Source organism: Odontesthes bonariensis, chromosome 18 (genome assembly GCF_027942865.1).
Source record: "Odontesthes bonariensis isolate fOdoBon6 chromosome 18, fOdoBon6.hap1, whole genome shotgun sequence".
Classification (NCBI taxonomy): Eukaryota; Metazoa; Chordata; class Actinopteri; order Atheriniformes; family Atherinopsidae; genus Odontesthes; species Odontesthes bonariensis.
The window spans coordinates 8,741,501-8,766,892 of NC_134523.1; the positions used below are offsets into that span (position 1 = coordinate 8,741,501).

Here is a 25,392-nt window from a genome sequence, read left to right on the forward strand (position 1 = left end):
TGATGGGCTTATCTGAGGTGGACCAATTATTGCACTCCAAGATTTACAAGAAAAAAAAAAAAAAAAACTAAACAAAAACATGGCTCTTAAAACAATAAAAACCTATTTGATAACAAAGTGCCCTTTGCCAACTCTCATCTGCCATACATTTTGTGTGAATAAATATTGATATATTCAGACTCAGTGAACGCCTAAACTGAAAGTGACTCGAAGCAAGTGAAGGGTAAGAGGAAAAGATTACTGCATCTTCAGGTGAACCTTTTGAGTTTTGTGCAATTCAAAAAAAAAAAAAAAAAAAAAAAAAAAAAAAAAGAAGAAGAAAAGACAGATGGTCAACAATGCGTGTTCAACGTTTAAAAAAAAAATGCTTTTTAAAAAGGCCCAATCATAAGATCAATAATTAGTGGAAATAAAAATCAGAATATAACAACATTTCATATTTCGTCATCATGTTTGTGTAAAAATAAAAATTCACATAATGGAAACTGATATCCCATGATTACAACTGAAAAACAAAAACAAAACAAAAAAACAGGATGGACTCAAGTGGAAAAATTGTGGCCCGTGGTGGAACCGGGAGGCGGGCCCATCTGTGTGCTTTGACCTTCCATTCATTGGTTCGGCTGGTGGATCCCCAGATCTGGATTCATTTGTCTGGTCACTCGATTGCTCTCTGATCAATTAACCATGACTCAAGTGTTAACAAATCACAATAATTACTGCTAGCACTTTCCATTTTTTTTCTCTTTTTTTTTTTTTTTCCTTTATTCTCTAATCTCCCCCATAATGGAAGATTCCAGACTAGACGTGCATGACACTGATGCACCGACAGACAGCCTACTGCACACAGCAGGGGCCGTTGTTATCTTTGAACCGCAGACGCATTTTGGGTCTGTATTTCTCGAGGTAAAGAAGCTGTTTGGAGTTGAAGGCTCCACGTCTTTTCCTGTAGTGAGCAGAGAACAGAGAAGCCAGGAGGTTAGAAAAATGCCCGACGTTAGAGTCATTAAGTAGCTTTAAGTCACCTTTTTCTCCCTCGTCACTCATATTTCAATTAAAATTAAAAAAAACTGCCGGTCACCAACTTTAAAACTTACATATCCAGTTGGGTTTTGTACAGAAAGTGCAAACAGACTGTAAACGTGCAGTTAAACAGACTTCCTGGAACCAAAGCCATCTACATTTCCCAGAGTTTATTATTCCCATAACTCCATCCAGTACAATCTGAGAGTCTCAAAAGAACAGAAGCAAGTAGTAGGCAGAGTACTTACTGCCTTATGAACTGCACGGCATCCTCATACTTCATCCCACCCTCAATGAGGGCTAAGGCCACCAAGACTGGAGCTCTGGAAGGTGGAGAAATCCAACGCACCAGTACAAACGGCAGACGGTGAGAGCAAGAAGAGAGGGAGAAGAGAAGATTAAATGCCAAGGTTCACATGGCTCCATAGTATTATGGTGCTGAAAGGGGGGTGGGGGGTTAAATCTGGGAAACGGGCCTGGGAAATCAACAGGGGTGCACGAGTTCACGGTTGGCCTGCTGGGGCGCTGCGCTCATCACACACATAAACACACAAGGCTGTGATAAGTTACAGTAAGACGGCCTTCTCTTTTCACACAAGAGGGGAGACCGAGTGAGAGAAAAAATAAATATAGGAGCTTTCCACCACTTGGCAGGTCACATCTCAGCACAGAGCATTTCCTGAAGAGACTCCTCTTGCGCACACATTTGATCGAGTATAGAATGTGAGAAAGGCAGGATTTAAAAGAAAGAAAAGAAAAAAAGAAGCATGGAAGAAGGGGTGAGGAGATTAGATAAAAGACAACACTTGGCTGCCTCCTTAAACATTCGGTCACAAAGAAAAAAGAAACGGGAGATGATTTCAGAGAATGCCAGTCTGACCAATACTGGGAATTATCCAACCTCTGGAATGCCACAGCAATGCAGAGCGCTCGGAGCTATTGAGAACTGATGGGCTTACTGTGCACTTGTGGTCAAGAAAGACTTCTTCGCACTAGTTCGCCCACATGTGCTTCGGCCTGCACCATTTTTACACTTTTATTCGCCACTATTTAACTGTAATTCACACTCACACTGTTCTGAATGTGTCAATGCAGCATCGCCCGTGCAAACCTCGTGACCATCCGATTGTATCAAAGTATAAACGCCTTCCTTTCTAGTCTACAGGGGCAAGAACTGTTAAATAATATATCTAATCAGCTGACTGCAAGTGGGGGCGGGGCTTTTAGCGACGGCAGAAATATACCACGCCAACGTGTGAAGCGCCGCTCCGTAATGAATATATCTAATCAGCTGACTGCAAGTTGCAAGATGAAGCACTGGTATGCATTTAGGGTGAAAGCTGAAACAGGCACAACAAACAATCAGCTGTGTGATCACTGCTGAAGAAGCAGCAAGTGGTAAAGGGAAGGAGGGAGGCTGATAGGAAGGCAAGATTAGAGGAAAAAAGACTTCAATGATTTCAATGCTTCCGGTGGCTTTTGTACGTGAACTCAATGACCTCATGTTACTGGAGTCACTGGGATATCAAGGAGAAGAAAACGGACCCTTGTCTGACCAACAAAAGCAACACACTAACCAGATAACACCAAGGAGACCGAGGATTCGAGGCCTGTGCAATTCACTGCTTTACACGGGGGTGAAGCCTCAGAATGGCTGCATTTGGATTTTCCTTTCTAAATTCAAGAAAAGATGCCACAGCTATTGGGACTAGGCATGGGCCGGTATGAGATTCTGACGGTATGATAACCTTCGGCAAAAATATCACAGTTTAACGATATTACGATTACAGCTCTAAAATGTGTATTTTGAATGTCTGTATTTAAAAACAAGAAAAATAAAAAACTTTTCCGTAAGTTATGAAATAGTGTGCTTCAGTGGACACACTTGGGAATCATCTCATTACTTTCAGGATGCAATAATAAATCAGTTTTATATAGCGCTTTTCATAATACTCAAAGCCTCTTCCAGTGAATGAAACAACAGCAAATTCCCCAAAGTTCTGCCAATCTCTGTCAGCGAGTTCTGGGAGTTGACGTGGTCACCACGTTGTTTCAGTGCAGTGTCGCACAGGTGTCTGTACCGCACTTCTGCGCTGAGTCTGGATTCGAATTGATCCATCCTGTTTGTCGTTCTCTGCAAAGTTTGACTGGTGCACGACTACGCTGCAACCAAACAAACAGACGAGGGGGGGGCATCATACTGGGGCACTACGCTGCAGCTGCACACGGAATGAGGGACCTCCAATGACAAGATGCACAAAAAAAAACAAAAAAAAAACGCTCATACCGCATGGTTTTGCAACCTTGACTTTTTAAATACCGAGGTATACCTTGATACCGGTCCATGCCTAATTGGGACCTAGATTAGCAGATACATGTCAGGCCCCTTCCAGATCTATATAACAGGTCATAGCTCAAGATGGCTAGTTATCCGAGGGAGGGAGGGGTCCAACACTGAAGCATACATACCGGCCCAGCCCTGCCACACAGTGCACGGCGATGCAGCAGCCGGGTTCCTCTCGAAACTTGTTGTTGAGCAGCTTGAGCCAGTCATCCACAATCTGTGTGGGTGGGGGGGCACCGTCATCGAAGGGCCAGTCCTACAGCGTAGAATGAACAGATTAAAAGTGAATCATCAGGGCGCGTGTCATCGCAACAGGCAGCCACAAATCAGCGTGACGACACTTACCAAGACTTGTATTCCCTCCTTCTCTACTGGAGCCTTATCGTAGGTGGCATCACAAACTCTCACCAGTGTGTCCACCTTAAACTTCTTCAGCTCCTGGCAGACATCCAACAGAGGACTTTAAAACAAAGTGCTTATTAACCAACACGTGCAGACAGAATAAAGGACAAAGAAGGGCATACCTCAGTGAACTTGTTAAGCGTGGCATTGGTGGGGTTGTGGGTGATGAGGAACTTCATGCATTCGTGGGAAATCTCGACTGCAGCGGGGCGGTTCATGTTGGCGAGACGGCTTAAAAAAAAACAATTACAATACAATACTCTTACAAAACAAAAAGCGACTTTTGGCTCAGAGGTCAGCAAAAACTGCTTATAGATTTGTGCTTATAGGGAAGGGTACAATAAATAAAAATAACACGTGGGGAAGGATGGGTCAGGAAAACAACAGTTCTTCAATATGGGATGATGCACACAGAGAGAAGGGTAACAAAAATGATAAACTAGTCCACAGTACTCTGGGATATGGAAAAAAAAAATTAAAAATGACACAAAATGGAAAAACTTTGAAAAGAATTAAACAAAAAGGGAAAAGAAAAAGGAAAAAAAAGAAAAAAAAAAAAAAAAAAAAAAGAAGATGACACTATCCAGGAGTCATCCAATGAGTTTACCCCATTCAGGAGAGCTGTTTGTGATTGGCTGTTCAAGGAGAAAGTGGAAAGCAAAGATTTTTCGTATTGGCTGGTACACGGCAGGGCAGTCAGGCCAAGGACTACGCAATATCCCAGGGGGTCTTTTGGAAAAGTCAGCAGTTCCTAGTTTGCTGGCAATCAGGGGGGTTTCTGGGTAGCGTAGTCCCTCAGGGGGCGGCCGATTCACTTCTCCACAGAGGTGAGGTGCTGTGCCTGGCAGAATTCTCCGGTCACACACGCCATATAGCTACGGCTAAAGTTGACACAGAAACCCTGTGAAGAGAGAACATGGAGAAGACCAAAGTTATGCCATTAAACTTCGATGTCACACAAAGATCAGCAAATATGCTTTTTCCAAATATATGTCAGCTCATGCTGAGGGCAGGAATGACCTTCTGTACCATTTGTTGGAGCAGAGCTGAAGAAGCCTCTGTCTGAACACACTGTTTGATCACTGATAAAGATATGATCTTTGTGATGTGGTAAACGTGCAAAGACAGACAGTGTGACAGAAAAACGAAGCAGATCAGTGCAGCAGTTGAGCTCACGTGTCCGGGATACAGTTTTTTTTTTAAACAGACTGCCGCCGACCAACCAACCCAAGCTGAACTTTAACTGTTTCCGCGAAGTTGTTAGAGCTTATTTCTGGCACGGCACATTTTTTAAATGTTTTTTTTTTTTTTAATATAGTTTCACCTACACAGTTTTGTTGAAATGATCAGGTATTTCCCAACAGCAAATGTGCACACCAAGCTGTGGTTCTGTGGAAGCTAGTTTATTGTTGATATTAGACGGTCGCATTTACAACATTAAACATGGATAATAAGGGAAGATTCAAAGCCATAAAGTGTCCGGACTAGGCAGAGGAGTAAAGCCGAGATAAAGGTAGGCCACTGCATTTTATTTTAACTTCTATTGCTACGACACTGAGTAGGCATATTCTTGTAATATCAGCTGCTGAGGGAGAATGAGACCACAACGAGTAGCATGCAGACGTGTGTGCGTGTGTGGTGCCTATATGCAAAGATGATGACAGAAACGCGGCACCTAGCTGTGTTAATGTGTTTCTCCTGCCTTGCGGGGAATATACAATGCATCATTATTACTGTGAAGGCTTAAAAAGAGTATCAGTTCTGTCAGTCGCTTTGTATCTACTGTGCAGTCTTAAAAACTCTTTTAGTTTCTCGAGTTGTTCTGCGCGTGCAAGGGGGCGGTGGCCTGGACACGCACCGCGGAGGTCCTCTCAGCACCGCGGTGATTGCATTTTGCGGTTATCGCGACAGCCCTACAGCCTCCCATGCTTATAAATCATAATCTTGCTTTCTGCAAACACGCTTTTACTTCCGTCTTGATGAACCACAAACGTCTGCGGCATGTTAAAAACTACAGTGACAATGTGAAAAGACAGCTACACTTTTAAAACTGAGCTTTTAATAAACATCCAAACAGCTTCTGCATTATTTACCCACAGTTATGACTGTTTCTACTTTTCAGGCTGAGGTGAGCAGTGAAAAGAATCCACCTTTGGATTACGTCACTCTGTAAACTCACCACCTGTCACCAACATGGAAACTAATAATAGTCACAGCAGGGCGCGCGCACACAGGCATCAGAGGGGTCTCTCTCAGAACAGGTAATGTCTGGTCCGTAACTAGCCAGAGAGTGCTCGGTCAAACTGTTGCCAAGTCCTCGGCAGTCTAAACCCAGCCGCCACAAACTGGCTGGAGCAGTCTCCGAGCAACATAGGGAGGTGTGTGGGGGTTGGGTAGAGGGGGAAAAAAAAAAAAAAAGGATGACGAGAGCAGCCTATCACAACACAGACTACACACACAGAGTAGTGGGCAGTACAAGGCTCAGACTTTAGCACCGTGTCACAGGCAGCAGTCACAAGGTGAGGATTAAAGAGTGGGCAAAGATTCAAACAGCTCCAGAATTTCAGTCCCACTCTTTTCACCGGTTTTAGAAAGACAAAACAAACAAAAATATCTCTGTACTCTTAGTCACTCAAGCCATTTCTACTTTCCCCAGAAATAAATAGTCAGGTATGTATGGTTTGAACAGGACAAAAAAAAAAAAAAAAAAAAAAAAAAAAAAAGTAGAAGACATCCAGCAGCAAATGGTCAATCTTGAAAACCACTGCAACTTTCTTTTACTCCCACCATCAAACCCCGAGTCACTTATCCTCAAGGTTAACTGCCAACCACAGACGTACTGTCAAAGGGATGCATCAACCCACTCTAAGTTTGAAATTTCTGCCCGCCTTGTGTTTGGCAACAGCTACAAGGGCACTCAAAACAGACTTGATATTTTTTTTCCCTTTTCTTCTTCTCCATTGATGGCTGAGATCCTCTGCGATGCCTTTAATTGCCCCCTCTGAGCTGCACTTAAACTGGCGGCCTAGCTGCATGCAGACAACTAAAGCTGGATCAAGGAGTGAACAGATAGTACTGATCCTCCAGAAATGAGGGATGGACAAGAATCGAGAGGTGTTAGTTAACAATGTGCTTTTCACCTGTGAAACACTGAAAAGGATGGCACACAATTTAATGAACTGAGCACGCAGGGGTGCAAAATAAAAACGAGAAAGGAACAAAAGAACCAGACACAACAAGAGCCGCTTTCGGACTGTAGGAACCATTGGCAGTTCTAATAACCTTTTAATCCGCGGGGCCGTTTTCTCCCGTGTTCGGACATACAGGAACTCGGGGCTTTCTCCCTCAGTTCCTATAACTATTTAGCTCCTTCTCCGAGGTCGGGTCTTTTCATGGTTCTATAGAAAAAATCTAACGGAGGTGTGTGGTGGTCGGTAGCTACGCCCCATGTCATGCTATCACGGCTGAAATGTTTCCTCGTACCACACAGACACAACCGGCGGGTGTTTAATAAGTTAAACTTACACTGGTCTCATTTGTCTGCGGCGCTCTGCTCTCCTTTCTTCCTTCATGAAATGAAAAAGTATCTCCTGACTCTCTCTGTGAGCTCTTCCAGCCTCGATATTAGACGCCTGATGTGATTGTCCATGATTAATATCACCATCATGCAGACCATAAACAGTGGCCTCCCCGCTTTCCATATTAGCTTCTTGGTGGTGTTTTTTCTACTCTCATTACTTTTACCGTTTTGTTTTGTGTTTGAATGTAGCGCTAAACGGCTAACGGGTCACTGAAGCAGACGGCTGCGCATCAGTCCCTATCAGGTCCCGACTCATGTGCGAATGCAGACTGAAACAGTTCCGCTGGGGAAGGATAGTTATCAGAACGAAATTAGTGGAGGGTAGTTCTGATAACTACTTTCTTAGAACGGTCTGTCCGAAAGCGGCTAAGGACACCACAATGACAGGTTGTGCTAAAAGATTAAACACAAGCGGATAGCGGAAAGTTGCCCACATGCAAAACGTGACTTCATACAATCCGTTTTAAATATGGCCAATTACAGGGTTACTGAGGAACAGAAAGGCCGGCCGAAGCACCAGTTGAAAGTTGTCTGGGTGAAACGGAGCATGGCTGGGCTTGGTCGAGAGCATGTGCAGTAGCAGAGAAGCATTTAAATTACAATGAAGGCACTCTGAAAAGGCCTGAGCTGCAATGCTTTCCGTCTACAGGCTGACCTGTTCAAATCGCTCCTGCACTCATCTGGTGGACAGTAAAAACATCCCATTTCCAAGGACCCAACAAAACAAACAAACATCTTACAGAGCAGCAAATGATCGACAAAACAGGAACAACAAGACAGCCATGCACTGCCCACTACTCATCGATTACACACAAACAAAACAGATAAATGGTAAAGACGAGGGCAATTTCCGACCTCTGTCTTGAGTAGGTTTCGCAAAGGGGAAGTGAGTAAACTGTGGTAACATCAGACCTGCCCAGCTGCCAGCCATCACAACACTGCCAGGAAGGCATGCAAATGATGCTTGAAATTTGCAAACTGGTTCAGCAGTTATACACTGCACAGATGTAGAAAGAACAAAAAAAACATACACACAAACACACTCAATTTGTTTGTGGAAGACGAGACATGTTTAACCACACAGGAAGCAAGCAGCCGTGCAGACAATGGACCTCAAAGATGTTGAGTTCAAACAAGTCAGCAACCTTTATCAGAGCTCAATACGAACGAGTGTTAGATGTCATTTGATGGGCATACTGCAAGGGTGCAAACATCATGCGAGAAGTCAGACAGCTGCAATGCCTTTCGTGTGGGATTAATACGCAGATTATTTTTCTCAAGTCATTAATTGCTCTTAAATGCATCAAAGCAATATATATATATATATATATATATATATTAATTAAAAAAAATAAAAAAAACTTTACTTAAATTGACAAAAAGCCTAAAGGACAATCAATTTGCCTTGATCCTTGGGGTGCTTAAAAAAAGAAGAAAAAAAAAGGTTCTCACACCTTTGGTTCCCTTTTCTGCAGCCCCTGTATTTATTTGGCAGATATGCACAAGGGTGTTGCACCACCCTCGATTTTAGTTGCAAATTTAAATGAACAGTTCTGCATTTTTGTTTTTTCTATGAAATGACACGAACAAATAAAACTGCATTTCATTGGTCAAGTTCAACCGAGAGGATGGCACGTCATACTGTAGTCAAGGGTGCCAAATTTACAGGCTAAAGGTGAAGGCTTCCTTCTCTTGTTGTTGGTATCAGTTACGGAGCTGCAGCGCAGGAGCACATCATCTGAGCAAATGGCAAACGGTTGAAAGAATAAGCAGCAGCTGCCATTTTGTGCACAAATGTCAAAGCAGAAAGATATATTCTAAATTGGGCAAAAGGTCACCTAATAAAGACAGAGGCCCACTTCCTTGTTTCCCGTTCAACATCACGTGTTCTGGAGAGAGAGAGAGAGAGAGAGAGAGAGAGAGAGAGAGAGAAAGCGAGCGAGGGAAGTGATAGGAAGAAGCTGGCCTTTCTGAGAAATCTCCAGCAATGACTAAGGAGAAAGAACAGAAGGAGATGGCAAGTGTGAGAGAGCAGGGAGTCGTGGTAGTACTAACTGATAAGGACCACAGTGTCTCAGAACAGAAGGACATGCAAACCTAAACAGGTGATAACGAAAAAGAAAGAATGGTATTCCAGAACTGCCAACTCATCATTTTAAGATGTTTCCATCTGCTCAGCAACTGTTGATGATCAGTCAAGTTCAACAGCAATCTGAATGAAAACTGAACCAAACTGTAATGCAGTGCAAGTGTTAGAAGCAAGTTTAGCAAAGCCTCCTAATATCAAAAACTGAACTGTGTGTGCACGTTGTAAAGTCACCACAAGCTTAAAGTGCACGGGGAGAGTGAATCGACACAGTGGGAGTACCAATTAAAAGCCTTTCGCAATGTTAAGGATTTTACTGCCATTATACTCCTGAACTGAAATCTCAAAAGCCAAGACCTGTTCCTGTTGACACCCGATAACTGTCAGGTGGCCCATCACCAGGAATCTCTCACCACAACTTCTATATGGATACATAGTGTAGATAGCCACAAGTTGGCTCGCGATATACATTTGACACAAGGGAGAGGGGCGTTGTTCTAAAATTAAAAAAAAAAAAAAAAACACTCGCGCACAGACACTAAAGTAAGCTCAAACGTCTGAACATGGGCTACAGACTGGAAAGGCACGGAGGCAAAACAGACTTTTAACAAACAGTGGAATATTTGAGTCCGTCTTATTCCTCCTTTTGAATAATGTTAGCATTATATGCATCCCCGTCTGGTGGTTTGAGGTTGTGCGTCTCTCATGGGTGTTTTGTCTGGAGCCAGACTGGGCATGACCAGATTGTACTGCCCCGAAGCAGCTGGAGAGCCAATTTGGTGCGCCAGATCCAAGCCGAGTGGCAGGGGGAGCGCATGTCATCCAGGGCAGGATGGACAGCGACGGAGGAAGAGGTTGAAAAGGTCAGAGGAGGCCCTTCTTGAAATGTGAGAGAAACAGGATAGCAAGAGATTGTCTCGCATTCTTAAAATAGGCAAGCTTCAGCGAATTAAATATGCATGTGTGCAAATACAAGGTGATGCAAAGCTCTTATAGTAACCATAAAACTGAAACCAAATGGCAGACATGCTCATTTCAGTAACCTCTGTGAGAACCAAATAAAAGGCAACCGATACACTCGGAAATGTCAAGGAGTACAGGGACAAAGGGACAGTCCCAAGAAGAAAAACCTCCGAGATTCGACATCCTGGAGAAATTCTTAAGGGGGACATAAGGGATTAGCTCAATTAAATAGGACAGAAGGGGGGTGTAAAAGACAAGAAAGAGTAAGAGACAAAAACTACTGCAGAGATAAATCAGGGGATTGCACCTGCCCAATAGTACAGCTGGTCCCTATAATGACGTCAATACGACAGATAGGCTTGGTGGGTGGATCACTCCTCAAGCTGGAGCTTAATTCTGCCTAATCATGTCCACACTAGCAGCTAATCATTTCAAATCAGAATTGGAAAAAAAAAAAAAAGAGAGAGAGACCTTAGGAAGCTCAGTGAAAATCAAAGCCTGAGACCACTTAATCCCAGTGACCCAGCTGACACGCAGCCCTGCTTTTGAGGAAGTTTTTTTTTTTTTCCCCTCACCAAGCTTGAGCATATTGGAGAAATTACGTGCATGTTTGCAGGCCTTCAAAAATTTGGGCTTGAGTTGAGACTGCTTTCCCACCCAAGTTTGACACAGACATTTTACACTTAGAGAAAGTGGTGATGTCAGCGATGTCTTGTTAGACTGCTCAACATATCGGAAACCAATTAAAATTCAGCTCATTACGACCATCTTCAAGCAACTGATGGTCGATACAAGTCAGGACTTTAGTGTGAAAGTAATTTAGAATTAATCTGGATTACAGATAAAGGATAATATTATTAATCTGATAGGACTGTATAACCTTAGTAAGTTATTACATGACAGTCAACTTGGCAGAGTTATTTAGAAAAGAGCATGCCAGGGCACAGTCCAGTACTGAAGGGGGCTGTCAACGTAGGGTATGGTGACAGGTCACCACAGCATTCAGCAAACAGTTCAAACGTAAAAGAAAGTCATGTACACACAACCCTCCCATCCCATCCATCATGCTTAAAAGCACCTAAAGTCAAACAAGCAAGCAAGAAAGTAAATACAAAACTATAATAAGCAACTCCAGTTAAGCTTCTCCTTTTCTGAGCATCAGTTTATCCAACGTAACAATCAACATACTTAAATCCCCAGACACGCCTGAACACGGCAGCATTGTTGAGAGAGAGAGGCATGTATGCAAAATTCAACTTCAGATATCCCTGTTGTTGTTCCTCTCATGAACTGCACTCTCCTGGGGCTCTGCAAACAGTCAAGTCGGTAGATTCTGTGTGACTTCGAGTTGTGTTGCCCGAATTCTGCTGCATTTCCAAGAATGGAGAATCTGGGAAGCGCCGTTTCTGAAAATAGCATCTTTATTTCAGCTGAAAGATAATCTGGATGGCTTCACGAAAAGAATATCGTGCCACATTCCATTTAGATTTTATCATTTGTCGTTGTGAACTAAAGACGATCACTGGAATTATTATAAGCTGGTGCACTTTTACTAACTAAACTTTCACATGGCCAACTAATCTAAAAATATGCACTCTTTTTTGAATAAAGAATAAAGAGTTTTTATACAGCAATAGTATTGGTATTGTGGTTTTATGGGTCGACAAGCCTAAAATATGAATATGTTTTGATGTTGGATGTTTTTTTTTTTGCCATTTTCATTTCCATACAACAAATGGTGTCTACAAAACTAGACACAAAAAAACATGACAACTCGTACATAGAGATGAACATACAGCACGATACAGAAGGTGGTGAATCAGTCTTACAATACACGGATATCGTTCAAGTCCACAGCAGTCCTTTTAATAGGGTGGAGGAAAGGTCTGGACCGATATAATCCAAAAACGGGCGCCATACTCTGTAGAACTGATCTACACTGTGATGTATGACGTTAGTAAGAAATTCCAGAGGTATCAGTTTGAAAATTATTTTGCGCCAGCCACAGACAGAAGGGACCTTGTCACTGACCCACTGCGAAAGAATATTTTTCCTAGCCGCAAACGTTAGAATGTTATACAATCTTTTGTTAGCTGCCGTTTTCAAATGGTCACTTGGAAGACCCAAAATCAGGGACATGGGGTCCATGTCCACACTGATATGAAAAATTCGCTCCATTTCACTTACAATTTCAACCCAATATCTTTGAAGTTTATGACAAGACCAGAAACGATGCGTTAACGTTCCCACATCAGTTTTACACTTGAGACACAGAGCGGTTGAAGAAATGCCTGCGGTGAGGGGAAATGTGTAGTCTGTGCAGAATCTTAAGTTGTATAGCTCGTGTCCGGGTGCAAATTGAGATCTTTTTTGCAAGAAACCAAATGGTATCGCACTTTTCTTCATCTATTGTCACAGACAACTCCTTCTCCCACACACCCCTGACCCCCTGCCAGGCACTTTGTCTGACGAGCAGATTTGTCCCCACCACTTTAAAAAAGTAGAGAAAGTGCAAACGCCGCTTTTGCTAAAAACTATCATTTTATATCATGGCATTCTCCTAACCAAAGACTATTTGATCCGCTCTGCTTTCCTTGTATGAATGCGCTTGCGATCAGCCCCCATTGCTGAATAGCAACTATGTTGAATCCGCTCCGCTCCCACCAGGCACAGACTGAGCAGTCACGGTCAGTCATCACGCTCCCTCGTCACTCTAAAAAGTTCCTTCTTACTGACGTTTCAATGGCACCTTTTCGCTATTTATACCACTGAAATTGCTATACATTACACACTGACGGTGGGACCTTGATGATGTGTTTTATTATGGTTCATTTACATTACATTATTTTATTTTATCTGAATATATCTTCGTACGCTGTAAAAATGTTTTAAATAAAATAAATGTATATCTATCTATATTTTGTATGTGTTTGAGACAACTGGAGTAAAGCACTGCCTTGTGGGAATTTCATTTACCCGGTTCCCGCCAAAAAAAAAATAGAACGTAGAAGATTCAACATTTTGTAGCTTGTTGGTCAAAGTAAGAGATAAACGGGGACGGTAGATGTCGCGGATGGATTACTTACAATCTTAAAAAAAAAAAAAAAATGAATCGAGGACCAGGAGGAGGTATTAAACGACAGAAGGGGGGAGCGGAGAAAAAGAGGGACAAATTGAACAGATTTGTCTCTGCAATCGCCAAGAAATACGTTCACAATGGGATAGCAACTACACAAATATGGATATTAACAAGATGTGTTGCACAGACGCTACGAACAAGACAAGGTAGGGGCCAAAGGATTTCCACTAATCATTGTGTCCGCCGTGGCACTATTTTTTTTTTTATATTTCATCCCATCTCCTTCACGTAGGGTCTGTCTTGTCACTCACTTTTCTAAATCAGTGTGTAGCCTACTGTCATAAGCTAGTCTGTGGCTAGTCTGGCTAACCTAAAGAGAAATACAAGGCACACTTTTCACGATGTGTAAACCTGTTTAGCTTGTGGTAACTGCCTGGTAATCTATGGCAGGGCTGTTGTAGTTGTTCTTATTCCTATCTTCATGACTTGGTAATGGGTTGTCGATTTGACGGCTTGTCTAGCTGACAATTTTACAGTATCTCCATGTTGCTTTGTATTTAGCTCTGGACTGGTTAGCATAGAAGTTGGACTACCATAACTGTCTTGTCATGAAGTATTAGCTGGGTCTCTCTCTCAAGTGGACAGCGATCTAAAGAAGGGACTTTTGCATATAAACACAGGGTGCAGGAGCGAAGTGGACATCAAAAACAAGTGGACAATTGTGTGTGTGTGTCTGACTGTCTGTGCGTGCGTGCGCGTGCGTGCAGGCAAGTTTGATGCCCGGTGACTGTTGTTTCTAGTTTGAAGCTTAATTTCGGTTTCTGAAACTTGAGTTTGGATGTGGATGTGGTGCGCTGTCACCATTTTTCTATATGTCTATGTGTTGCAAGTAATTACTAGGCCGAGTGATGAAAGACGTCGCTGGTGTTGCAGGTGAAGATTCGTCAGTGTTTAAGATGCATATCAGGCGAGATAGACAATGAATGAAAACTTCTTTCACAGAGGGGTTGCTGCTTGTTCACTCTTGCCCGTCGTTTCATAGCCTGGCAATGTTTGAAAACTTTGTCAGGGCAAGGGCTGTTTGTAGCCAGGCTACGTCTCCTGATGCGCTCTTGCTTGGTCGAGGTTTGTCTGAGATTTGTTGGTGTGTCAAGGGCTGTGCAATAACCGAACAGGATGTTTCCGACGGCCTAAACAAGACCGTGCAGATGGCTTTTAACTTTTAATATGGGGACAATATCGCGTCAGTACGCATCATCTAATGCAATGCCTATTATTTATCATGAAACCTCAATTCTGAAGTAATGGGCCTAGCTTGTACCCAGCACTTTTCAAACCTTACTCAGGTTTATGGTAATTGTCCCCAGCACTTCTGAAATCAAACTGACGCCCATGCCCCCTGCGCACCAGTAGAGGAAAAACCATTAAGAACACGGTAATTTTCCTCAATAACAGATATTTCAGGATGATCAATAAGGGGTGTATTATGTATTATGAGTGATATAATGCCTTATTTGCAAAAAGCAAAAAAAAATCTTGTTTGGACAATTTGTTATTGTTAGTAAGCTGTTCAAATGACATAAGCTTATCATCTGAAAACAGGTCTCTGAGGGATTTAATATTCTTATCAGACCATTGATGAAAACCAGGGTCCAAAGAACCAGGGGGAAAAGCAGGATTATTTATTATTGGGGTGAAAGTGGATGTTATATTTGATCTTCCCTCAAGATGGCGAACAAGCCGCCAGGCTTTTATAGTGTTGATTGTTACAGAGTTTGCACAAAAAGTTTTAATATCCTTAAAATTATTTAAAAAAATAGGTCACTTAGTCTGCGTTGTGATAATGCTGTCTCGATATCCATCCAGATTGAAGCTTTGCCCTTAACCCAGTCGTTTACAAATCTTAAATGGGCACAGTTGGTAGATTTTAATGTTAGGTAGGTCCAGGCCGCCCATCGAGCTTGGTAGATTTAATACTGCCATCTTAAGCCTGGGTCTACATTTGTTCCAAATAAGAGCTGAGCCATCCATTTATATCCTTCAACACCCTTTTAGAAAACAAAACAGGAATCATTTGTATAGGATACAATAACCTTGGCAACACATTCATTTTGACCAGAGCAATGCGCCCTAACCAGGAAACGTGAAGTGACACCCATCGCTGTAGGTCCTGCTTAATTTTACAAAATAAGGGTTCAAAGTTGGTCTTATATAATTGAGCAAAGGATGGGGTGATAAATATTCCTAAATACACAAACCCATTGGGAGACCATTTGAAAGGAAAGGAAGGTACAATAGTTGGTATTGCTGAAAGGGAACCAAGGGGCATACCTCTGATTTAGCCAAGTTGATCTTATAACCAGAGAAACAACTGAATCTATCCATCACATCAATAAGACCTGGTACAGATGTTTCAGGGTCGGTCAGAAGGATTAGAACATCATCCGCATATACGGTAATTTTATGACACAGCTGTCCAATCTCTAAACTACGTATCGTGGGTGCCACCCTTATGGCCTCAGCAAGTGGCTCTATGGCCAAAGCAAATAGGAGGGGCGATAAAGGGCAGCCCTGCATGAGTCCATTAGTCAAGACTGCTGCCTGTGGTTCAGTATATATAATTTTGACCCATTTTATAAAGTTCTCCCCAAACCAAATTTACCCAGTGTATACAGTAAGAAAGACCATTCAATTCGAGTGAATGCTTTCTCTGCATCAAGAGAAAGCACCAGACCATCAATAGACCTCTGCTTAAAAGCTATGACAGCATTCAACAAACGTCTAACATTGGTAGCTGAATTACGACCCCTTACAAAACCCGTCTGGTCCTCCTTTACCAATACTGGCAGGAATTTTTCTAAACGAGAGGCCAAGATTTTAGAAAGCAGCTTCCCATCTACATTTAGGAGAGCAATGGGCATGTAGGATCCGCAAGAGTTAGAGCACTTCCCCTTCTTTAAAATTAATGATATATTGGCCTCATTCAATGTCTGTGGGAATTCTCCTGTAATGAAGGAGTGATTGAGCATATCAAGAAGAGGATCTACAAGAATATTTAGGAACGGTTTATAAAATTCCCAACAGAAGCCATCAGGTCCTGGTGACTTTCCACTTTGTAATGTTTTGATTGCCTTGACCACTTCAATTTTACTTATGGGACAATTAAGGGCAGCTTTCTGCTCTTCTGACAAATTTGGCAAATCCAATTGAGCAAAGAAATAGTCAATTAGTTGCTCTCCCTCTGGAACTTGTTCGAAAGAGTACAGGCTTTTGTAAAAATTCTTAAAACAATTATTTATCAGTTTAATTTCATATACCTTGTGGTTATTCTTATCAGAAACGGCTGCAATAGTTCGAGACTCTGCACGCTTTTTAACATAATAGGCCAAACATTTGCCTGCTTTATCTCCGTGCTCGTAAAACCTCTGCCAAGTATATTTTATTTTCTTCTCTGCATCCCTGGTAAGAAGGCAATTTAGAGCTGTTCTGTTTCCTATGATTTGCCACAATGGTGGTGACGGAGAGGCAATATATGCTTTTTCTTTATCCATTAATTCACTCTCTAAAGATTTTTGTTTCTCCCGTCTTTGGCGCTTCTTTGTTGCAGAGTACGAAATAATTAAACCTGGCATAAACTTTGCATGTTTCCCATAAGATGGAGGCATAGCTGGCCGATGGAGTATTAAATTCCAGAAATGCTTTAAGTTCAGTAGAGAAGTTGGAGATAAATTCCTCATCTTTAAGAATAATGGTATTAAGTCTCCAGTGACGAGACTGATGTAACGCTGTTTTGGGGTTAAAGTCCATAATTACTCTTGCGTGGTCGGAGAAAATAATAAAAAAAAATAAATCAATCCTGGTCTGACACTTGTGTGGTGCTGAGAAAAATGTATATTGTTTATCAGAGGGGTGGGTTACCCTCCAAAGCACCAACAAGCCTGAACTCCTCACATAGAGCATGGAGTGTGTTGGCTTGAGGAGAGGGGGGCACATCACTGTGTGGAAATTTTTCAATAAGCGGATTTAATATTAAGTTAAAATCACCGCCAACAATAACAGTGGAGTTAGAGAGGAATGGAGCTAAGTCCAGAAACATTTTGGTGAGGAAGGTGACTGGGTGGGCAGGTGGAAAGTACACATCCATCATTACAATATTTTGACCTTACAAAATTCCTTTGATTATCACATAGCGACCGTTCGAATCCTTAACAGTCAGATACTATAAGAGGTAGGTTTTTCCTAATCAACACTGCTACTCCCCTACTTCTCGTTGTAAAGGATGAGAAAAATACTTGTCCGAATGGCCCTTGTTGCAACTTTAAATGCTCTGTGTCATCAAGATGTGTCCCTTGTAACATAGCAACATCTATATCATCCTTCTTTAGACGTTAACTGGTGGATTCTTTTTCAACAATGACTCATGATGTGGTCCGTTCAATCTAGCTACAGTGTTTTTCAATACAAGTGGGGGTAGAAAAATGGAGTAAAGTTGGACTGCACTCAGTAGAGCTACATGAACAGTTGGATTAGAACCTCGCCATCCAATTGGACCATGGTCCTCGAGCGACTCAACTTGACCCACAGTCAGTGCCAAATTTAACTTGGCAAAAATCCAACCATGAGACAACAAAAGTTCAAATGTTCAACTGAAAGCGGACATTTAATGCAATTATAGCATCTACTTATTGTCCCCTATGTCACTGCAAATACACTTAGAATTTACTGGTACCCCAGTATGTTAAGAGTGGTCGTAAACCTTAATACGAATTATAGAAACAGTAACAAGTCCTTCCTACGCCACTGTCCATTAGTGTCTGATGTTCATTAGGTCATTAGAACATTTGTTATCCAGATTTCCATGCAAATTAAGCTAAGCACTAATTATTTTGTCAAAATTATTTTGCTGAAAATTTTAAAAGTTCGAAAGGACTAGAATACATAGAGGCAATTGTCAGCGTTGTTTTAATTGCCCAGAACAGCACTGGTGATGTTTTGATAAATGGCCAACTTTACTCCATCACCTATTCAGCACAACAGGTTACCTCTGTACTCCCAGAGGATGGAAGCTAATCTTCCTTTGGAGAGCTTGTTGTTCTGGCTCTTTGCGTCAGTGTAAACCAGAGCGACGAAGAAGGGCGGTGAGCGCACATATACCCCCCCACCTCCATTTACATGAACAAACACCCACAACACATGCACTAGCACATGGCAAAGCCCACTTATCACATTGCTTTGCAGCCTCTGGGTGTGCACAGATAAACAGTGACGATCAAAGGCCTACAACATCGTTCAGGGGGGGTGGGGGACAAGGGCTGATCTGTGTCTGGAAAGGACTGAAAGATACCAGGGCTCAGTACTTTAGAAATGGGAATAAAAGAAAAAAAAAAAAAAACAACAAAGGCCTGTTCTGTCCTCACCAAACCGGCCGAGCAACAGTTTAAAAAAAATAAATAAATAAAAACACAAAATTTAACACCTCCATAAACTTTTTAAAAAAAAAAAAAAAAGAGAAAAAAAAAATTACATTTCACTAATTCAAATGAAGATGTTTTCAGCATATAAAGTAGAAACTGATTCTCTATGGAGGGAAAGAGAATGAATAAATTAATAATCCTGCTGAAAATGTGCACTCTCACCATGAATCCAGGAGTATCCACAGAAACCAAAAACAAAAAGACAGATTAAATTGGAACCTTGGTTGTTTCAAACCCTTTTTTTTCTCCCTCTGTTTGCAATGGATCACTAAATGGCTGCCCAACGTCACCCACTCGGAACAACTACAGCTATGTCGCAATGAATTCCTAGTAACAGATAAGGTATGCGACTGACGGAGGGTACTACTAGAAAAGTTTAACTTCTCACCAGCTGGAAATTACTGCGTACTCTTCTACAAATGTACTTTGATTCAACAATGTACCTTGTGGAGTCCAACTGTAGCAGTAGAGTAGGGTCCCTATTTTTGTTTATCAAATGGACAAAAAAAAAATAAGAGAACTCAAACTTTTCGGAACCGCGACGAATCCATTTCCTCATACAGTTGGACAGCTGATTTATCGTAGTATCGGGGATATAAATCTGCTGCGGTAGGCAGCAATGAATGCAAATATAAATTTGTTTACATGAACAGCAGAAGAGTTTCAAAACTGTTGACACTTCAAATACCACAGGAATCTCCCCTAATAGGAGTGAAATGTTTGTTTGTTTTGTGCTTCGAACCAAAATGTGGGTCAGTGGCCTATATTTGGCCATCTGAGCTCCTTTGATAAGTCATAATCTCATCACAATCCTACAATCCTGCTCACGGGTGACATGTCTCAGCAAAGACATCACAGGAGTGAGCCACACCTCTACCTGTATGTCATGTAAAGTAACAACAAGGACTCGCCTGGTTGAGTGCAAAATTTGTTTCCGACAGAAAACAAATGAGTAAAGCAGACTTGCACAGCTGTGACATTAAAGGCAGGGTATGTGAATGAAAACTATTAACAATTTTACATAAAAATGTATGGCATATATGTACAACAGTAAAACAATTAGAGCATTTGTAAATGTGCTCAATGGTTTAATGTAGAAAATGACAAAAAAATAAAATAAATCAAACTTCACTGAAAATGACTGTAGAATCATTCACGATGTTTCCAGATATTACATGCTCATTTGTCTTCAACTCTCTTCCACCGCTGCCTTGTATTCCGACTGGAAAATGAGGCAACTGAAGACACAAACATTATCCTCATTCCACCGTTTGCTTCTGTGTCTGCAACACGTTTGCTGTGCCGCTACCTTTACGTAAATTTTGTTTTCTCTCTTAACATACAAGTGTGGAATGTGCAGAGCATGTGCGCATCCTCGGTGCGTGCAGACATCTGTGCAAAGCATTAATCAGCCTTGATGGAATCATCCAAAAAAAATAAATAAAGTACAAATTTCATTTAGACTGTAAAACAGAAATATATTTTCCCTGCAGGAGGTCAATGCTTAGCAACAGACGGGACCCAGACAAGAACATGTCTGCTTGCATTTTTGCCAAGAGGTGCAGTCCCACTGCAACATCAATCCCTCTGACATTTGGATACAAACTTTGCCTTCTGACAGCAGCATCAGGAGATGTCCGTTGCCATATCAACAATTATCTTTGTGGTAACAACAAGTGCTTCTGCAGGGAATTTTGATGCCCTTTGTGAAGAGATCAGAGCAGACCACTGGTGCCCTCTTTAAAACTTTGCAGAGCAAAGATGAGAACAAAATATATATATATATATATATATATATATAAAATTCAGATTAGCTCTTGGTTGCAAATTGATCTTTTTACGATTAAAGTCACAGTACACATGCGGGTTTTGATTCGTGTTGTGAGAAGCGGCCACTTATATTAAAGTTTTTAATAAGCTGCTTTTAAACAGTAAAGAAAAAAGAAAGAAAAAGTAAGTTAGAAGTAAAGTAGCACCAAGGCACTGGGAATAACACGGGATGTATGTTTCTCAATGATAACCCGACGCTGCTTCAACGCCAACATTTTAAAAACAAGAAAAGGTTTAGCAGCTACACATGACAAACAACTGCTCTAATAATACCAAAATCATAAACCCCTGCTGCATAATTTGTCCCAAAGAAGTGCTCACCTGCAAAATACAACTTATCAGCTGTAGGTAAACACAGACAAAGCAAGATATGCCTACCTGTTGCTATAGTTTGAGCAGGCAGCCGTGCAGCAGCATCAACAAGAGACGTCAGTCTGTCAGACCCTGCTGAAACAACAGAGCCTGTGCCTTTGCTTTACTTGAACGCTGTGGCAACAACTGTAAACGAACACCGTGCCGACCAGGGTGCAACTTATTAACCAACGCACGGCACAAGACATGCACTAACAGCGCCCACGGCTACTATTGCATAATTATACACAGCTTTTTACACAACAGCTTCAGAAAAGACAAGACAATACTGTGAGCTACTCCCATCATTCAACTTTGGCCTGAATTTAACACAGTTTATATGAAGCCAGAGATCTTGGCTAATTAACCCATTGTAAAATGAAGGTCTGTGTTCCACTTTCACAACAGGCAAGAGCTCATGGGGGAATAACTAGATATTATACTGGTCAAATATGTTTGGGCCCCTCAACCCCACCTTTCAACACTCACGGGAACCCTGTAGTTAGATGGGCTGAAGGCCAGCAGGCAACAACATAGGTGTTCCTCTCCCTCAGTAACCCGCCTTGATAAGTTGGCTTTGTGTTACAGCACACTGGGTTCATCTTTCACAGTTACGGTAACCAAGGCTGAGAACTTCCCTCTTGTCACAGTGCATCCTTATGTTGCCAGTAGACAACCCTTCCAATACTGTAAATGTCAGTATTCAGCTAAATGCAGGACAATTATCATACTGTAATCCCTAAGCTGGTTCATAAATAGAAAACTAACATTGAGCAAATGCAATCAAGCAACCAAAAAAATAAAAATAAAAATAAAAAACTACACCTAAGAAGCTTAGGCTAAATGTTACATGTGATTTCGCTTCCCTAAATAAATATTGCGGCACGTGATGTTTTAGAAGCGTAAAACAAAGTGTTTGCAGAGGTTGGACCAACATGCATCAAATGTTTGACATATCTTGAATGAGTGCCCTTGGCAGCAGCGAGTGCTATAAGGGGAATCATTTGCTGGATGCCATTTCTAGATTAGCCAGTGCATTGTGTGTGAATGACATATCAACAGCCGCGTATGAATAAAGTTAAACAAACCTGAACACCTTTCCTTAAAAACCAAACAGAATAATTACGGGACTTCACTACAGTTTAAGCTTCATGTTTGTTTCTATCTATGCTGTAGCATAATTCATGTTCTTCTTCAGCCAAGTTAAATGGGCCACCTTGCAAGTGACTCATAAGCAGGAATGTATAATTAGCTTACCTGTTAGACCAGTTACTCATTGACTCATCAGCCCACATTGGCAGGGATGTTCAAAGCTACCTAAATGCATCATCTACCCTCTCGGAATTTACTACCAGCGAGGAAACTGAAATAATTGGAAGGTCATAAATTGAAAACTGAGAGGCATGGGAATGTGCCGCGGCCTTTTAGTGTCACAGCTGCTCGAGTCAACTTCCTCCCCGAGTGTATTTCCTCATTTCACTTCAGCCCACATGGCTAAATAGTCGGGCACTTTCCGTTTTAGGAAACCCGAAATGACTGAATTACAGACCACCCTAACCTCGGTTAGCAACGTATTTGCATGAAAGTCTGGCAAATCAATCGAGTCACACCAGATAGTTGACAAGCGGCTGAACCCTGAAAAAGGGAACCCATGAAGACAAACGGGACAAATATCAGTTTGCCGACCAATTACTTCCCTTTGTAAAAGTGTTAGCCTGGTATAAGTCTTAAAATACTTTGGTCAACCATGATGTAGGTCAAGTCTGGTCACAAAGGGCGGAAGGCAGTTAGCTAGCTCAGTCGCCATCTGGTTACTTCAACTCAAGCCAGTCTTAGTAAAAACTAGACGTTGGTTGAAACCACCACCAAACCCCAGAACAATCTGAAAATATCAGTGTGGCTAAGTGGATACTAGTTACACATTTAAGCGGTACAACTGCCATGGACGTTAACTAATAGATAAGTTAAAACGTTAACCCAAGCATTGGTTCACGTTAAGCTAGACGTTGTGCAAGAGAAATGCTATCGATACCTGTACAATTACACCAGCTTATTGTACAGCTAAGGGTAACGTGAACTCTTAGCGTACAATGCCGGACGCCGGGTTTGCCATGGAGTTATTCAGCAACAAACATGGCTTGGTTCACAATAAAATAAATTCGTTCGAAAGGGAATTCTCCTCCTTTTGAGAAGTAGCAATAGCTCAAATAGCAAGCTAGCGCCGCAGTATTAGCTAGCAGGTTAGCACAGCTTCGCACTTCGCTTCCACCAACAACGTTTACTAGCCAGACTTTAGATACGTCAACACGATAAGTTAGAGTTAACTGACTTCAAGGTGGATAACATCGACTAAAGAAACAAACAAGTACAACCAATGCCTGTAAAGAAAGATATGAACAATGAAAGGGGGCAAACATTCTAGCTTCAAAGCTTTCCTGTGCAAGCTAGCAAGGCTACATATTGGTTCGTCTTCACAGACAATCCCTCATGCTACTCACTTTGGCAACCCTGAATTGTAGTAATCATTTTCTAACGTGAAACCCAACTTTAAGATCGAGCTCTAGCGTAAAGTGCTATGTTCGTATACCTGGGGGGAAGTGTCCAGTTAAGATCATTTGACTATTAAGTACTTACAAAGAGCAGGCTGAACATTGAAATCCCGTGACTACCCCGGAGAAAGTGGAGGGAGTGCAGACAACGTTGTCAGGTCGCCTTTTTGTTCCTCTTCAATGTGGCAGCTTGAATTCTCGTCGGAGGTCGGGCTCGCTTTGGGGGGAGGAGCCTCCTCGGTTGTTCCTCGAGATGTTCAGGGACTGTAGGAAATATACCAGTAGTTTGGGGAAATGCAGGTAGATACACAGAGGTAAAGCAAAGTGCTTTAGTTTGGATGAACAAATAAAGGCACTAAAAATGGATAAACACTCTCTAACCCTCCGACTACGTTAGGCGACTAATTACAATATTTAAAATGCTATAGTTTTGAGGCAATTGTACTTCAGCACTTCAACTCCGAACTATGATTTTATGCATTTTGTGCTTCTGACATTTTCACCCACACGATTTTTGATCGGTTTGGTGTCACCTAATAAGTCCACACTACTGGCAACCTTTCGGTGTAGGCGAAACATTGTATCCCCATAAAATCGCCCAGATCCACAACAGGTAGTTTAACTAGATAATCCACTTAAACGGATTCACACAAATGCAACACGGAAGGTTTGGCGTCAGTAAGACGTAAGAAGAATCCGGATGACTGATGACAGATCACCATGGTGACGACAGTTCCAGAAAGTAAGAGCAACATGTCACCCCCAAGCTCGTAGGTCATTTATTTATTTATTTTTCAAAGAGCTTATGTCACGTTCTCATCTAATCAAACTTCAGGTAGCCTGAGGTTTGCTTAATGTAAATTATTGAGTGGTCCACGGGGGGGCTTACACCAAAGTGGACCTACTTGTTAAGATTGAGAAGTTAGTTAATTTGGGTTTTTTTCGGTTCATGTATCTATACTGTGTATATAGTTACAGTGCTATATTTATTCCTATACCATATGATTAATGTTTTTTTTTTCACCTCATCGTAGATGTGCCGTGCATCTTGTCTACATTCTATATACATCTAGGGATTTGAACTGACCAATATCAATGATGCTTACAAGTTTACAAAGACATCTGAGCTTTCAAATGCAGCAGAGGCTTTACTGTTTTTATTGTAATTCTATATCTCCCTCTAGTGTCCAAGCCTGCTCAAGAGGAATTCATATTGCTCAGTCTAGCCACTCAGGAGCGCTCATGCGAGTTAAATAGCCGTGACTTCCATGAGTTGCAAAGACCTAACACTCTCAGGGTAGAGCCAAACATCAGTGAGAAATCAAGGCCTGACACCAACGTACAAGAAAGTTTTTATTGATGTGATATCAATACAATCAAGTACTGTAGATTTTGTATAAGCAGACAAACATTTTCAATCAAAAGGAGTGCATTTCTACCCAAATTCTATTGCAGAGTGCATGCCATAGCCATGTATGACAAAAAAAAACGAAAAAAAACGAAAAACTATACGCTGATACATAACATGACACAAATAGAAAATAAAGGTCCACAAATAATCCTTCACAAACAATTCTAGAATGCTAACTACATGTTGTAAATACTCTTAACTCATCAATGCTATTAAATACCATTTATAATGTTCTAGGCTTCGGTGGTCAGTTTTGGCATCCCTATTAAATTATCATAAATGTATAAATACATCTTCATT

The 25,392-nt window shown here is 41.6% G+C and overlaps 1 protein-coding gene across 1 annotated transcript; it reads right to left on the reverse strand.

Moving 5' to 3' along the window:
• Nucleotides 1-274: 274 nt before the first annotated feature.
• On the reverse strand, nt 275-23,884 carry ptp4a2b (protein tyrosine phosphatase 4A2b). Its single transcript, XM_075449225.1, has 7 exons — nt 23,767-23,884; nt 4,377-4,670; nt 3,892-4,000; nt 3,713-3,805; nt 3,493-3,623; nt 1,272-1,346; nt 275-946 (listed from the first exon to the last, which is right to left on the reverse strand). The coding sequence occupies exons 2-7, from the start codon at nt 4,379-4,381 to the stop codon at nt 838-840; spliced, it is 522 nt and encodes a 173-aa protein (XP_075305340.1). The 5' UTR covers nt 4,382-4,670; nt 23,767-23,884; the 3' UTR covers nt 275-837.
• Between the last annotated feature and the right edge of the window lie 1,508 nt (nt 23,885-25,392).

What these genes read in the sequence shown, in the direction of transcription:
- ptp4a2b (XM_075449225.1), bottom strand. An exon ending in TGTGTGGCAGGGCTGGGCCG is followed by an intron (nt 1,347 to 3,492) that starts GTATGTATGCTT and finishes TCCACCTTCCAG; the next exon opens with AGCTCCAGTCTTGGTGGCCT. An exon ending in GCCGTGCAGTTCATAAGGCA is followed by an intron (nt 947 to 1,271) that starts GTAAGTACTCTG and finishes TGCTCACTACAG; the next exon opens with GAAAAGACGTGGAGCCTTCA.